Source organism: Solenopsis invicta, chromosome 6 (genome assembly GCF_016802725.1).
Source record: "Solenopsis invicta isolate M01_SB chromosome 6, UNIL_Sinv_3.0, whole genome shotgun sequence".
In the NCBI taxonomy this organism is placed as follows: Eukaryota; Metazoa; Arthropoda; class Insecta; order Hymenoptera; family Formicidae; genus Solenopsis; species Solenopsis invicta.
Genome location: NC_052669.1, coordinates 12663222 through 12680997, shown reverse-complemented (window position 1 = coordinate 12680997; position 17776 = coordinate 12663222). Strand labels below are relative to the sequence as shown.

Genomic DNA, 17776 nt, shown 5'->3' with positions numbered 1-17776 from the left:
AGAATAACCGGTTACTAAGCCGATCGTGCTGCAAGAATTAACTCGGCGTACAAGCGTACCAGACTAGCCCGCGTATCCGTGCCGTCGACGCGCCGCACACTGCGCCCTGTCAAGTATAAATACAATCGCGCTTAAAAACTCGTCAGCTGTGGCTGCCGAGCTATTATTTTCCGATACTCCGAAAAACCGACACCGGTTCTAAGAACAGCAAGACTACGGTCTCGCGGTCAAGGCCGCCCGTAAATAATCTGTAATTAGCGCACCGTATTTTTTTTCTGGTACCAGTGTCCAATCAATATTAAATCGTATCGAATTATATTCTCCGTTCTGTCAAAACGTAAAATTCACGCGATCGCGCGCATATATGTTCTCCGTCTTTTTCTTTCCTCTTATTTTCTTGTAAACCGCCGAGAAAGCACAGTTCATGCTCCGACTTATAAATATACATTTTTGTGTTATTAAACGTTGCGTTAGAAATAAATGTTACATTTTCGTTAATCATATTTCAAACCACGTGTCAATTTATTTTCTCTCTCCCATCTCGAACTTATTCCGTTAATCTAGCTGCAAGCTAATTCCGCGCATTAACGTATCGGTTGTTTCAATGTCTAATCGCTAAATTTTATGTGCATACAAACACCTCGTGCCAACACTTATGAGACAAAATTTATTTTAAACCATCTATATTGAAAAAAATGTTTTTAGTAAATAATTTGGTAAAAGTGCACATTAGGAGAGCAGCCTCTGACAACCTTGACCTTGATATATGTTATCAAGGAGAAGTACGAGCGACTTACAAAAGGCTTTAAGTAATGCTCATTTCTTATTAAAATGTATTACAGAAAAAAGAAACAGTTTTTCTTACTTATTTCAGAAAATATTTATTTTATAAAAAAGTGTGTCGAACAAAAAATGAAGCTCGCATAAACTTTATAAAAAATGTTATATACATTTTTTATCTAACTTCAATACTTTAGTCCTTATAGTAGAAAAAGTGTTTTAAAATAATTTTTTTTTATTTTTAGTAGTTTTGCGTGAAAAATAGATGCTTGGGCGGAGCCCCTCCCCCACACCTCCTCCCCGTATTTTTTCTAACCTAATCCAGTCCGTCTCAATCGATTCACTAATGACAGGGAGGGTGCGGGAGGGGATGGGCCATAATTTCAAATCTAATACCGCAACGTCAATTAAATATCCTTGGCCAAATTACAACTAAAATAGAGTTAGGTTGGGTTAGGAAAAATACAGGAAAGAGGTGCAGGGAGAGGGGCAAAGCCCCTCCCCCGCCCATGCGTTCTCTATATGGGTTTTCGACGCAAAACAGTTTTTCTACAATAACGACTAAAGTATTCAAGTTAGATAAAATATGTATGTGACCTTTTTTATAGAGCGTATTACTAGCTTTATTTTTTGTTTGACATTTTTTTTCGTAAAATAAATATTTTCTGAAATAAGTAAAAAAAACTGTTTTTCTTTCTGAAATATTTTTTTAACAAAAAGTAAGCATTACTTAAAACCTTTTGTATGTCACTCAGTACCTTCCCATTGATAACATATGTCAAGGTTAAGATCGTCAGTGACTGCTCCCCTAATGTGCACTTTTACTAATAATTTTTGTTCTGCAATTTTTTAATGAATTGATTTGAAATTTAAACTAGTCGTATATATTATTCAGACACATAACCACAAATTTTTGCTTTCCAGTTTGACAGAAAATTCTAATTTTACAAGCCGAAAAAGTAATTTAAATTGTAATATCTCGGCTCTTATAAGACATGCTACCTCTATATTTTAATCACAGTTGTATTTTCATAAAAACTACCTCCTTGATTTATTTTAAGATTTTTTTTATGAGAACACCCTTAAATACCTCCAAAACTACTTTTTTCACCTTTTTTTAGCTATTTTTCGTGGTTACTTTTGTAAAGACTATTTTGGCTGAATCCAATAAATTTTCTATTCTCCACGGAAACGAAGATTATCATCACGCATCATTAACCAATAACTTAAAATATATCATATTTCTGATTTAAAAAATATCACATTTCCGCTTGTTTTCGTCATTTTCGTGTATTTAAAGCGCGATTTTTTTGCTATTTTTTATAATCCAAAACGCTACTCAAAAACTTTTTTAATCTCAAAAACGACATACTTCCACAGGTTTTTACAATGCCATCCCAGCAAATACCAAGTTAATGTATATTAATGTTAGTTGTAATTTCCGCTTCAGCAATGTTGTATACCATATTCTTTACACAACATTTATATTGTTGAGAGAGAAATTACAACTAACATAACGATAACTTTGTACAATATTTGCTGGCAATGCTTTCAGTGCATAAAATCCTTTTTCTTTTAATGGATAACATCTAGTTTGAAAAGCATTTACAGTTTAAATCAAATCCAGCTTTTAAAACAAAAAAGATAATTTATTTGCTGTTTGAAATTTCATTTTAAAATAATTTTTCAGCAATTTTAAAAATTATTTGACCAGTAATACAAAATTAATATTACAAAATTACAATATTACGAAAAGAGAATATGTCATATAAGAAAAATGTAACTCATTTTCAAAAATACAACAAGAAACGGGTTTAAAAGCTGTACCAAGTATTATAAGCAAGTATGAACAAAAACATTGTTAATTGAATATAATAAACGGTTCGACCTGTTATTATCATTTTTTTTTTAGTATACAAACAAATTTCAAGAACTGTACTAAAATTCTATAATGTTTCTCTTGTTGTATGACATATCAAAATACATACTATGTAGCTAATTACCAGTGGTGCAGAAATAGTCACATTTACTGTAATGTTCGCCTCGATAACTACTTAAAAGTCATTAAATTATTACAAAATGTGTGTCGAACGGCATTTTTTTTGTGATGGTCTTATGAAACATTATAAGAAGACAAAGGTTTCATAATATTAATTTTGGTTGAAAGGCTCAAACTGCACAGTTACAGCATATTTTAAAAATTTGTTACATCCTAATATAAATTCTAAAGATATATTTTCGAGATAGTATGATAATTGTTTTTCTTGTTATTTTAATTTCAAATCGGTTCTAATTTAAAATTTATATCTTTTTAACTTGTACAGCATTCGTTTATTTAGTTCTGATTTATTTAATTAAGTTTTTATTAGCTAATTTTTTACTTTTATATTTGATAAATATTACTTGTATTTTATTAACTTATTGTCGTCTTATTTATTTATTTACTTATTTAATTTTTAAAATATGCTGAATTTATAACTGTTCATTTTGAGCCTTTCAATCAAAATTGATGTTCCGAAACTTTTGTCTTCTTACAACGTTCCATAAGACCATCACATAAAAAATGCAAAAAAATGTTATATTACGAATGTGATATACAACATTGCTGAGTGGAAAATTACAACTAACATTGATATACGTTAACTAAGTGTTTGCTGGGATGGCATTGTGTAACAACCTGTGATTGTCCGAGCACAGACGAGCTCAGGAAAGGGCTCGAAGGGAGGTTGCCGGGTAATTAATCCTGAGATCGAGAGTTCGTATATAAATGTGAATTTATTAGAAAAAAATACTTCGGTAACATAAATGAAATGGAATATAGAAAGCGCGGTATTTACAATGCGGCGATAGCTATATACAGGGTTTTTATTTCCGCTGGGATCGCGGCCGGTGAGGGGGAACGGTGCGGTATCGGTATCTCCGTCGCACTCGTTCGTCTACGGCGCACATTCTTCGCGATGTTTACGTCCGCGGCTGCAAGACTTCGGGGCCCGCGGTGTGCGCGGGTTAGGACATCGCGCAGACGGTGCGTCAGTGCGCTTCTCGAAATTCGGTCTCGCGATTTGCGACAGGTGAATCCGGGATTCCTTTAGTAGGGAGTTTTGTTAACTCGTCGATGACGGCTGCCTCGAGATCTATCTACCTCCTGGGTGGCAGTCGTCACTGCGGACTCTGATGCGGGACGAGAGATGGTCAGTGCCAAGATCTCTCGACCGTGACAGAGCTCGCTCCACCGTGGTAACTGGTCTCTCTGAGATTGGCGGAATCGTCGACATCTCTCGACGATGGCAAAGTTCTCTCTACCGCTCGGATTCCTCGGGTGTTCGGAACGGAAAGCGGGATCGGAAATCACTAAAATCTCTCAGCGGTGACAGAGCTCGCTCTACCACACGGATTTCCTTAATCTGGCTCGAAAGCTGGATTAGGAAAAAGTCGATCTTTCCACGAGATCACCCGCCTTTTATACCCCGATCTCGGAGAGTCGGAGATGCTCAGGTGGAGTTCGGTTCTCCTCGAAATACAGCATCCCCGCTGCTTCGAGATCGGTCCGGTATCGCGTTCTCGCTCGCACATATGCCTCTTCGTTGCCCAACGCCCGGAACGTGCGGTTCAGTGCGCGTACGCGCAGAGTTCGTATAATAACGGCGCGTTCGTCGAACCGTTCGAATGCACGTATATGTAACGTTTACTGGCGCACAGCGCCTGTATGCCTGTCCGGCGGGGGTTCAGCCGGACAAGGGGCAGTTTGTAGTACCAGGAGAGACAATGTGAAGGTGCATCGTTACAATTGTAAAAATCTGTTAAAATATGTCGTTTTTAAGATTAAAAGTTTTTGGGTGGCATTTTCTATTATGAGTAATAACAAAAATTATGTAGTTGCATAAGAATTAGCAAATCTATCAAGACATAGATTAAAAAATCGCCCTTTAAATACACAAAAATGACGAAAACAGATGAAAACGTAATATCTTTAAACCAAAAATATGATATGAAATATGATATTTAAGTTATTGATTAATGATGCTTGATGATAATCTCTATTCCCGTGGAGAATAAAAAATGTATCAGACAAAGTCACGAAATAATCTTTACAAGCAAAAGTAAGCACAAAAAATAACCAAAAAAGGTGAAGAAACCGGTTTTTTGGGTATTAGAGGGTGTTTTCTTGGGAAAAAAATTCTGAAATAAATCAAGATGATAGTTTTTATAAAAATGCAATTGTGATTAAAATATAAAGGTAGCAAGTCTGATAAAAGCCAAAATATTATAATTAAAAATATTTTTGGCTTGAAAAATTAGAATTTCCTATCAAAATAAAAAAAAAAAATTTGTGATTATGTGTCTGAATAACATTTACGACCAGTCTAAATTTTAACTTAATTTATTGAAAACTCGCAAACAAAAAAATTATTTACTAAAAAACATTTTTTTTAAGATTATGAATGATAGGAAGGAACGCGCAGCTTGAAAATTTGGAAAACTTAGTTTTTTTTAATAACAAAAAATGAGCCAAATTTCAGATAAATCCATTGAGGAGTTTTGACCTATGTGAACCTAGCACCCAACTTCAACAAAAATAACTTTTCAAATATGCATTCAATTCATCTTGGTTTGTACTCGATTGTACCATTTTACTTTTCGTTTGTATCCCTAAGGGGGTGATTTACCTCAATTTCAATATAGGAGTAAGAGAAAACTTCGCCGTTTTTCAAGATATTTGAAATCCGCAAGCGCGTGTTGTTTCAGAATCGTGTGTACTCGATTGTACCACCGGCCATTTTGTTTGTAGCTCTAAGGGGGTGATTGTGCAATGAAAGTGCAGTACCCCCTTAGGGATATAAACAAAATGGCCGATACAATCGGGTACAAACGATTCTGAAACAGCACCGCTTGCAAATTTCAAATATCGTAATGTGGGGTGCTAACATTTTTTGAATCCTTTATATTTTTCAACCCTTTGCAGTACAAACAAAAAGTAAAGTAGTACAATTGGGTACAAACCAAGATAAATTAAATGCATATTTGAAAAATTATTTTTGTTGAAGTCTGGTGCCAGGTTCACATAGGTGGAGTTTCGACCCACCTTATTCGACTAGAGCCTTTGCACTAAATTAGTAACAAATTACGGTCAATCATGTAATGCAAATTTCTTACTTGATTCATTATTGTAAAAATATCAATGGTCTTAATTTTTTTGAGCTTTAAATTTTTAATTTCAAAAAAAAACGTAGTACCACGATATCAATGTTTAATAAAGAGTAAAACAATTTTTTTTTAATTAACTTTGAAATGAAACGTACTTAAGCTCCCATAGGGAAATAATAACGGTGAAACACTATTTTGATGAAAATAGGTTAGATAACACTTTCCGTTATAATAGTTCAAGTTTCAAATCAAACACGAAATTTGACTCGACTTTATTCGAGACGAAATCGAATACATTATTAACCACACTGCAGGGCTGAAATGAAAAAGTGTTTGCTCACGAAAATTTAAACTGACATAATATGTATAATTTGTAAAATAATTTTGATATATCATACATCATTATATTCAAAAGAACGCTACGACTTTTGTCATGTAGAAATATTTACTTTACCATGCAAAAGTTATGCATGTCTCTCCGTTCTTTAATATAATTTCTTTAATCTTTAAACACACTAGGATATCTGGAAAACCTTCTATACTATTTCAAATGCTTGATGTGTAAAGATGGAATGAGATAGGAGATTTGGATCAGGGGGTAAAAAAAGTTTGAAATTTCTTTCGATTAATATAGTTGATCAATTTTATTGGTCAACTATACTGTTAAATGTTAATGGGTTAAATTTGTACCAATCTCTTGAGTTAAATAGTATTTAGTTATTCTTAACTACGTATGTGTCAAAATTGACTTTACTATAGTTATTTTAACACAAAACATGTGTTTAAAGAAACAACTACATCTATGATTATTTTTTTCAACCCTATCTATGATTGAATTATAGTCACAAATATCACGTACTTTTTTCTTTGTATATAGTAATACACAAAACCGTCACTAGATGGCTAAGATAGCGTAAATTTCTCGTAAAGAAAGAAACACATAAAATGGTATAAAAGGCAGAACATTATGAAATTTTTTACTGATGTTCTATTACAGTAATAAATTTTCCGATAAATTCTTTTAAAAATAAAATCAAGTGGAAGATGTATTTTGACAATTTACTATGATTAAACTAACCTTTTTAAATTTTTAATATTAAAACCATATAAACATAGTAAATGTAATTATACATAAAAGATAGAATATTATAATTCAGGCAGCTATGATTTACATTCTCTTCTCTCATTGTAACCATACACAAAACATGTGTTTAAAAAACCAACCACATCTATGGTTATTTTAACCCAGTGCCACAAGTCACAAATAAACCTAATTTTAGTTAAATTCAACACACATTTTTAGTTAAATTATTTAACTCTATCGTTTTAGTTAAATTAACTAAATATTTAGTAGGAGCAGTGGCAACTTGTAGATACAGTTAAAAATAACTCATTTTGAGTCAAGTTTAACACTACAGATTTAACAGTGTAGAATTCAAACAACACGGTAGGAAAGTTTTGTTGGCATCTATGAGACTACCATTGTGTGTGAGTGTAACTTTTTTGTGAGTAATCTTATATTTAAAAAACCAGACAAAACATGTTCGAACAGGTCCGTTCACGTACATTACTAGTATACTCTGTTTAAAGTTAGAATACTACATAGTGCTATGGAAAAGGGAGTTTCTGCGTAAGAGCCGAAATATATTATGAAACACATCAATTTTCAATTTTAAACACTTTAAGTTATTCAAAAATACTTCATATTTGTTTTGTTATAAAATTATGTTTTTTTAAAAAAAATAACAATGTCATAATTTTTTTTAAACGTATGACTTTTTAGCTTTAACCCTTAAACACATAAGTGAGTCTGAGAGACCCCATATAAAGTTTCGAATGCTTGCTGTGTAAAGACAAAATAAGATAAGAGGTTCGGACCAGGACGTAAAAAAAGTTTGAAATCTCCTTTTTGAATGATTTATGATTGATCAACTTTAACTAAAATTCGGACGGCACGGTAGCAAAGTTTTGTTAGGGTCAATAGGACTTATATAGTGTGTGAGTAAAACTTTTTGTGAGTAATCTTATGTTTAAAAAACTGGACAAAATACGTTCAAACAGATCCGTACGCGTATGTTACTCTATCTAAAGTTAAAATACTATAGTACCGTAAAAAAGAGGACTTTTGCGTAGGGTCCAAAATAGATTATCAAACACATCAATTTTCAATTTTAGACACCTTGAGTTAATCAAAAATCATATTTGCCTCATATTTGCCTTGTTACGTAAGTACATTTTTCAATAGAAATGGCAGTGACATATTTTTTTTTTTTTTTTTGAAAGTATGATTCTTCAGCTTTAAAACGCACTATTGTAAAATTCTTAAAATTTTTTTGTTACAAAGATATGATTTTTTTTTAGAAAAAATGGATTTTTAGACACCCAAAAATACCTCATATTCTAATGAGACAAGAGCTTCAGGGCCGTGCAGAGTGTTGTGCGTCAATACGAAATAAATACCAATGTAAATAAAGTAAACGTTTCGACTATTTAATGACTAGTCATCTTTAGTGCAATGTTTGAATCTATAAAATCGAAACAATTAAATAGCAAATTATATCACAAACTTAACGCAACATTAATCCATAAATTAAGATCTTATCAGATATATCTGCGATATCAGCTTACATAAACGTACCACATTGAAACGTGCAAAAAGTGTCGAAAAGCGTCTTAGTTCAAGATGTATGTACCTCATATTCTCTTTGTTATATAATTATACTTTTTAAAAGGAACGTATGACAATACCATAAGTTTTTTTTTAAAGTATGACTCTTTAGTTTTTAAATGCTGTATTTGAAAGTTTTTTAAAGTTTTTTGTTGCGGAGGTATGATTTTTTAAAAGAAAAGTGGATTTTTGAATAATTTCTAATTTTTGTTTAATGGTTTTTCTTTTACAACTTAACAACGAGTCATTTTTCGGCAAAACCAATGCAGTCATATTTCTGAAATACTGTACTTTCATGTGAAAAAAAAGTTTGTTAAAAAATGTTGATTAGAACCAAAGTTATAACGTCTCAAAGTTGAAAAAGTCTCACAGACCCAAAAATGTGTTTACGTATTTTACGGGATCATTGTGTTAAAGGATTAAAACACCGTATAGTTCTTAAAAATTTTTTGTTGCAAAAATATAATTGTTTAAAGAAAAAGCAAATTTTTGAACAATTTTAATTTTCGCTTAATGATTTTCCCTTTATGATTTCACAATAAATAATTTATCAGCAATATCGATTATGCAGTCACGTTTCTGAAATTCTAAACTTTTATTTGAAAGAAAAAAGATTGTTGAAAAACATAGATTGGAACCAAAGTTATAGCTTCTCAAAGTTAAAAGTCTCCTAGACTTTTAAAATGACAGAAAATGTGTTAACATAATTTTTCGGATCGGTGTGTTTAAGGGTTAAATTATCACTCACAATAAAGTTTAGTTCAAACCATATAATTCAATATTATTGAATATCTTTATTAATTTACAAGATAAAAGAGGATGACCAATTATACAAAAACACCTTATACAGTGTTTCAGACCACCCGTACACCCCTTTTCTCTTCGCAGGATTAGGACCAATCAAAAATATGTTCAGACGAAAGTTGTAGGGTTTCGAAAGATCTATTCAATGATCTTATCAGTTTGACCTTGGATGGCGTCGCCAAGGTCAGATCGAAATCACATTAAGTTTTTTAAATGAAACACCCTATTTTTGATTCCAGAATCTAATAGCTGGTGTCAAGACCTTTCCAAAACACTACAAGAAAGTTTATTTTCGTTGACTACTTTCCGAGTTGTGCGGCTTGAAAGTTACACTACCGCCAACACCATGTAAATAACAATATAAAATCACGCGTTACGCAGAAAGCCGTGCAGCCGACACAAAGAAAGTAAACACGCGAGCCGGGCCAACAAAAACAGATCATGAAAAATCGTGAAAGTTAGCTGTCGCGACCGTAGATAGTCACATACATATGTATGTCATAATATTATGTAATTACATTATTACTTTAACGGTAGCACACGAGCAATAACGAGCGCGGCTTTCTGTGTAACGATGTCTAACTCGTGATTTTATACATATTGTTATTTGCATAGGATGTAGTAGAGATGTATTCACCACAACGCTATTGTGACTCAACTCAACACGAGTGACAATAACTCTCTCAAACTTGTCACCTACGTCTTCAATAACCGTCATATCAGTATCAATCGCGCAACAAAAATCCGACCCTCTTTATTAGTCTAGGTTTATTTAGCCATGTCCTATTCCAATGAAGAAACATATGATATGCTGCTAATTTTAGATGAGTGTCGAGGTACATTCATTGCAGCGGAAAGATTGTGGCGGGAACGTTATCCTGATCGGACTCCTCACTCGCGAAATGTTTTTTCACGTTTGGCTAAACGAATCAAAATTAAAGGTGTCGTTCAGCCTCAACATAACAAAGGTACACAAATTCGTCGTCCGATTATGGATGAAAGAACAGTGGAAATTCTTGCATCGACAGAATTGAACCCTTATGATTCTTTAAGACGACGAGAACAAGATTCTGGTGTTAGTAAAATCAGTGTTTGGCGCATTCTAAAAAATAACAAATTTCACCCTTACAGAATGTCTGTTCATCAAGCGTTGAATTATAACGATATTAGACAGAGACTTGTATTTTGCAACTTTATAAGACAGCAACCACTTGATTTCCACTTGAAAATTTTATTTTCTGACGAATGTACACTTAAAAATGATGGATCTGTTAATACTTGGAACTCTCGTTATTGGGCACAAAATAATCCTCACTGGTTGAGAGAAGTAGATCATCAAACCATTTGGAAAGTCAATGTTTGGTGTGGAATTATTGGAAGTCAAATCATAGGTCCTGTTTTCTTTGACGAAAATCTAAACGGTGATAGATATTCCGCCTTGATAATGACAGATCTTCCTGTCTTACTAGAAAATATTCCTCTGCAATTGCGCCTGAACATGTGGTTCCAACAAGATGCATGTCCGTCTCATACATCGAGAGTTGCTCGTGCGGCATTAAATACTATGTTCCCCGACAAGTGGATAGGCAAATACGGTCCAATCAATTATCCACCCCGATCACCAGATCTCACCGTCCTTGATTATTATTTCTGGGGAAGGATAAAAAACTTGGTCTATCATGAACGTCCGACTACGAGGGATAATATGATTCGTAGAATAAGTGAAGCAATTCGATCCTTACGTGCCGAGGAAATTCTTCGAGCAACCAATGATTTTCAAAATAGAGTTGATGCTTGCATCGCAGAGAATGGTGCTCACTTTGAACATTTAGTCGCTTAACAAAACATACACTCATTCATTCCCGAACGTGAGAGGCAAGGGGACTCACGTGAATCAAGCACCCCAAACGTGAGAGGCAAGGGGACTCACGTGAATCAAGCACCCCAAACGTGAGAGGCAAGGGGACTCACGTGAATCAAGCACCCCAAACGTGAGAGGCAAGGGGACTCACGTGAATCAAGCACCCCAAACGTGAGAGGCAAGGGGACTCACGTGAATCAAGCACCCCAATGGGATGAAATTCTCGTCACGTCCACGTCGTTCATTCTGGATAATGCTAAGCACGGGAAAATGCATACAGTCAATCTGGACATGATTGATCATCAAACATAATCAATCCAGTTAATAAACAAAAGCAGAGTACATAAAACTTTGACTCCCCATTTCCTCCCCCATACACATACGCATGCACGTATGCACACACCCACACACAAGATTAAATCCGACTAAGTAACCACCACATGGTACATCTTGAGTAATGCTGATGCTGGCGGTAGTGTAACTTTCAAGCCGCACAACTCGGAAAGTAGTCAACGAAAATAAACATTCTTATAGTGTTTTGGAAAGGTCTTGACACCAGCTATTAGATTCTGGAATCAAAAATAGGGTGTTCCATTTAAAAAACTTAATGTGATTTCGATCTGACCTTGGCGACGCCATCCAAGGTCAAACTGATAAGATCATTGAATAGATCTTTTGAAACCCTACAACTTTCGTCTGAACATATTTTTGATTGGTCCTAATCCTGCGAAGAGAAAAGGGGTGTACGGGTGGTCTGAAACATCCTGTATATCCTGTATATAGATTTGGGCTGCGGTCTATTTGATACTATAAAAGTTTCAAAGCGTTTGATTAACCAATCGGAACAAAGAATTTTACAAATTGACCAATCAAAAAATGTTTCGAAGCATTTTTAGCGTTAAGTGGATAGTGAGTGCGGATGCGAGCGGCGGTGATTGCGAGCGTTAACAGAGATTTTAGAAAGTTTAAAATAACGAGAAAGAAAAGTATGTAGATAGCGTACGGTAAAGAAAAGCGGAGGGAAAAACGAGGTGAAACAAACAAAGTGGAGGAGTAGAGTGTAGTGGAGATTTCAGGAAAACAAGGTTTCGATGGGTTTTGCGAAGGTGCATGGAAAAGCAAAGTTATAATGTCAAAGAACGCAAGTGATGTGGGAAATGCAAATGGGAGGGCAGGTACGGGCATATCGGGAAAGTTAAAAGAAGATAGCAAACAACGAAAATTGATAAAAGATAAGGAAAATGGAAAAAGAGTAACTTTTAAGTGTTAGGATAAAATAAAGAGGAAAGTAATTTAGAAAAATTAAGGAAGGAAATAATTGAGTAAATAGAATGATAGTGAGGAAAAAAAAGCAGGATGTTGAAAGGTTACACAGAAAAGTTCAAGATTAGGGAAAAGATAAGAAAAAAGAAATTAGGCAAGTTAGAGAAAAAGTTGAAAAAATTGGAGATTAAAAAAGGAAGAAAGAGGAATGAAAGGTACAGATGTTAATAAACAGGGAGAGACTAGAAGTGAATATAATGTACGAGGTGTGATCAAAAAGTAAGGTGACTTTTCATTTTTATAAAAAAATATTCATTTATTCATCCAAAATTATGTTATCCCTTTCAAAATAATCCCCCTCTGATACAATGCATTTGTGCCAGCGCTTTTTCCAGTCGTCAAAACATTTCTGAAATGCACTTTTGGGTATTGCCTTGAGCTCCTCCAGCGATGCAGCCTTAATCTCCTCAATCGTCGCAAATCTTCGTCCTTTCATAGGCCTTTTCAATTTTGGGAAGAGGAAAAAGTCGCAGGGAGCCAAGTCTGGTGAATACGGTGGCTGAAGCATGATGATAGTATTGTTTTTGGCCAAAAAAGTACTCACTAGTAACGACGTGTGCGCAGGTGCATTATCATGGTGCAGAATCCATGAATTTTCTTTCCACACTTCCGGACGTTTTTTTCTTATTGATTCACGCAAACGCCGCATAACCTCAAGGTAATACTCCTTGTTTACCGTACGACCTTGTGGTAGGAATTCTTGATGCACAACGCCATGGTAATCAAAGAAAACTGTGAGCAAAACCTTCACATTCGAACAAACTTGGCGTGCCTTTTATGGTCTTGGCTCTCCTGGGCTCTTCCACTGGGATGATTGGGCTTTGGTTTCGATGTCATAACCATATACCCATGTTTCGTCACCAGTTATAACCCTTTTGAGCAGATCAGGATCATCATTGACGTCGTTCAACATGTCTTGGGCGATGTTCATGCGACGCTGCTTCTGATCAAAATTAAGCAGTTTTGGAACGAATTTCGCTGACACACATGTCATACCCAAAACATCCGTTAAAATTGATTGGCATGAGCCAAACGATATGTTAAGATAATCAGCTATTTCTCTAATCGTGATTCGACGATTTTTCAACACAATTTCTTTCACTTCCTGAACATTTTCGTCGGTTTTTGACGTCCTGGGGCGTCCAGAGCGAGGTTCATCGTTAACATTTTCTCGGCCCTCTTGGAATAACTTATACCACTTATAAACATTTTTTTTGCTCAAAGTTGACTCACCGTAAGCCACTGTCAACATTTCAAGAGTTTTTGAACACTTAATAGCATTTTTTACACAAAAATTAATACAAACTCTCTGCTCCATTATTTTCAACAGCAAAAAATCGCCGAGCACGCAAACACGAGTCTAACCTTTATGCCTCTCACATAAAAACAACACACGCTATATAGTCAAAACTGTGAACATATGATTGTGACAAGTATACCAACACAAAAAAAAAATTTTGAAATTAGAGTGTACAGAGCGCGCGAAATTCAAAAAGTCACCTTACTTTTTGATCACACCTCGTATGTAGTAGAAGGTCAGCGAGTAGTCGGACAAATTCAGAATTTAGGAAAGTGGATAAACTAAAAAAGTGTATGATGGAAAAAGATGAAAAAAAGACGTTGCAACATAGTGATAAAAGAAACGGAGATATTAGAAAACTTAGAACATAATAACAGAGAAGGATGAACGTGAGCTCGAGATTTTATTAAAGAAAAAGTAGGAGTGGATTGGAGTCAAATAGTGGGTTGGAGAATAAGTAAATACGTGATTAGTAATTAGAGAAAAGAACAAAGATCAAAATGCTAGAAGATGAGATGGTAAGATATAGCAAAGATAAAATAGTAGGAAATGGAGGTAGGAATTTTATAGAATGGTTACAGAATAATGGATGGTATATTTTGAATAGCACAATGGTAACAAACTGGAAAAAAAATTTACTTATGTAGAAGCCAGGAATAGTTCTGTAATAGATTACATAAGTTAATGATAAAGTAAAGAAGTTATAAAATATAAGATTGGAGAAAGAGTGAATTCAGATCACATGCCATTGTTCTTGAAGCTGGAAGAAGAAGAAGAAGATGATGATGAACAGGAAGAGGTAGCAGAAGGAGAAAGGCGAAGAGATGGAGATTATCGTGTTGGATAAAGAAGCAATTAAGCAATACATAGGTAACAGAAAATGGCAAGAAAAATAAGGAGCAAGAATCTACGACAATAGAAAAAAAATGGCAGAAAATTGAACAGATAGTGTACTCCCGGAACAATAATTAGAGAAAAAAAAAGTTAGAAAAAAGGACTAAAATTAAAAAATTGATGGAATAGGAGTTGCACCAAAAAAAATAGAAGTAAAAAGAATATGCAAAAAATGGAGGCAAGAAAAGATAGATAAAGAAAAGTATATTGAGAACAAAGGAAAGTATAGGGAATTACTGTACGCAGAGAAATGCTGTTTCAACTTTGCAGCAACATTAACAATCAATGAAAAAGTATCAATATAAATTCAACGTTAAAAAATATTGAAACGTCCGCCAAAGACAGGCCCGCAATACGGTTCACTCACGCACTCTTATTCACAAACGCACTAAGAAATTAGACTCGTTTATAAAAGAATTCTTCTTTAGTTCGAAACGTGTCACAAGATCAAAACTAGATCCAGAACAAAACGAACAGAAACAGAAACACAACGACCTCCGATCATCAAATAACGCAGTTCCGTTCACGCGCCGGACCTCCAATACCGGGCGTAACACTATCTACACTTGAATATTGCTAGATTTCCGAACACAACGTTTTTTCAATGTTCTGTACTGTATGAGTTATATTAAAGCAAATCTAGAAGCATCTCTTACCCAAATGTCTGTACGTTCGTCAATCATACAATAACTTTCAACGTTAAATAGTTCTGGAGCTCTATACGGCATGGAACATCTTTCAGCCGCTAAATCCTGTAAAGTCCGCGCAGCTTGAGTACCACAGATTTGAACTCTGGCAGTTGTTACAGAACCTGAACAAGCATTTTGTATTTAATGATGCAGAAGTTTCATTAGATAGTTGTATTAAATAATAAAAATCCTTGATGCATAGAAGACGAACAGCAGTGGGACAATATAAAGCTTTGTCTAGTTGGACAAAACGATTTTTAAACAAAAATACGGTATATCGGACTGACAAAATTAAAACGCGAGAATAAAAGACCTATGTCAGTTAGCGGTTTTTGGTACCAATTAATAACTTCTAATTTTCACAAATTTTAACTCAAATCGCAAAATGCATATTCGTCGAACTTGAAACACAGTCATAAACCTGAACTCAAGTATTAATGCTTTAAGAAGCATATATAATATCCCTCCTCCCCGGAAAAACTGTAAATTACCTTATTGCGAAAAAATAACACCTCAGCCAGCGTTCAAACCTAGATTCCGTCCTACCATTTCAACTACCGAAGCATGTGGTAAGACGTCACGTCACATTCCGCACGGAATTCGGAAGATCCAGATTTGGAATCGTGGATGAAGTGTTATTTTTTGGCAATAAAATAACTTAACAGTTTTTCGAAGCACGATTCCGATCAAATGGACCCGATTGCATACAGCCTAAATTGCACACCGATTCGATCGGACACGGACTCAATTAGACACATTAATGATCAGATACACATCGTTTTAATCGGACGCGGAGCCAATTATGCCCGATTGCATATGACCCAATTGCACACGACCCGATTGCACACGATTCGTTTGCGCACAATCTATTTGCATTTTTATATTTGTTATAACTTTACATCTTACTTTTTTTAAATAAAAATATATATTTTTAAGGCAAAAATATGTTAGTTTTCTGTCTAAAATAAAATTTAAATTAATCTAAATAAAAATCTTATATTGTATTGAAAAATACCTTATGTGCATGTTGTTATAGGGCACACTCATGTCGCTAAATTTTGCCGATATGACAGGTTTTTTAAGCTGTTATCGTCAACTTTAACTACTAATACCTCACTTCGCAAGGCACGGTGACACTTTTCTGCGAGATTCGTTTGTTTCGTACAAAAATGTATCAAATAAAACTAATTTTGTCAAAATTGTAGGTGACTAGATTATTCTGGATAATTACCTTATCTTCTTATATAAGTTTAGTGTTCTTATAATAGAGAATTTGTTTTTAAAATAGACATTTTATGTTTTAAAGCAGATAGTAGTTTCTCATTTAATTATTTTAATTTATTGTTATAGAGGGTGGAACAAAAGTCTGGATATACCATCATAACTTTTGAACAAATTAGATAAAAAGTTAAAATTTGGAGAAGTTAAATAAGATCATGAAAGTTATTTACTGATCTTATCAGTTTGATTTTGGATGGTGTCGCCAAAGTCACATCAAAATTACATTAACTTTTTTAAACGGAACATCACTTTTTTGATTTCAGAATCTAACAGCTAATGTCAAAAGCTTTCCAAAACACTATAAAAAGTGTATTTTTGTTAAGTACTTTCCAAGTTGTGAAGCTTGAAGATACAGTGTACTGTAACTTTCAAATGTTATAGCTCGGAAAATAATTAACAAAAATAAACTTAATTATAGTGTTTTGAAACTCTCAAAATCGACTACAAGAAAATAAAATAAAAGATGTAATGTTAAAGTATCAATAGATCCCTAATTAAAAGGTATCGGTACTTCCGTAACATTCTATATTTTTTATTGCATTTTCTTATAATCGATTTCGAGAGCTTTACAAAACACTATAAACAAGTTTTGTTTTTGTCAAGTACTTTCAGAGTTATGACGCTTGAAAGTTACAGTACACTAGCTTTCAAGCCTCACAACTCGGAAAGTACTTAACAAAAATAAACTTGTTTATAGTGTTTTAGAAAGCTCTTGACACCAGCTATTAAATTTTGGAATCAAAAATAAAGTGTTTTATTTAAAAAAGTTAATGTGATTTCGATGTGACCTTGGCAACGCCATCCAAAATCAAACTGATAAAATTAGTAAATAGCTTTCATAATCCTATATAACTTCTCCAAATTTCAACTTTCTATCTAGTTTCGTTCAAAAATTATGAGGATGTATCCAGACTTTTGTCCCACCCTGTATAATTATAGACGATTTAATAGATACATTCATTTATCGTTGAAATCATCAAATGATGTATTACAACTGCATACAAGTTTCAAACTTGTGCACTTTTTATGTG

The 17776-nt window shown here is 34.1% G+C and overlaps 1 protein-coding gene across 3 annotated transcripts in view; it reads right to left on the bottom strand.

The window, feature by feature from the left end:
- Window positions 1-17776, bottom strand: part of LOC105207843 (serine/threonine-protein kinase 16) — a 113140-nt gene that overhangs the window by 10057 nt on the left and 85307 nt on the right. For all 3 annotated transcript variants that reach the window (XM_039451134.1, XM_039451135.1, XM_039451132.1), the window contains exon 4: window positions 15432-15586. In XM_039451134.1, the coding sequence (XP_039307068.1) occupies window positions 15432-15586 (155 nt within the window). The remainder of the gene's footprint in view (window positions 1-15431; window positions 15587-17776) is intronic.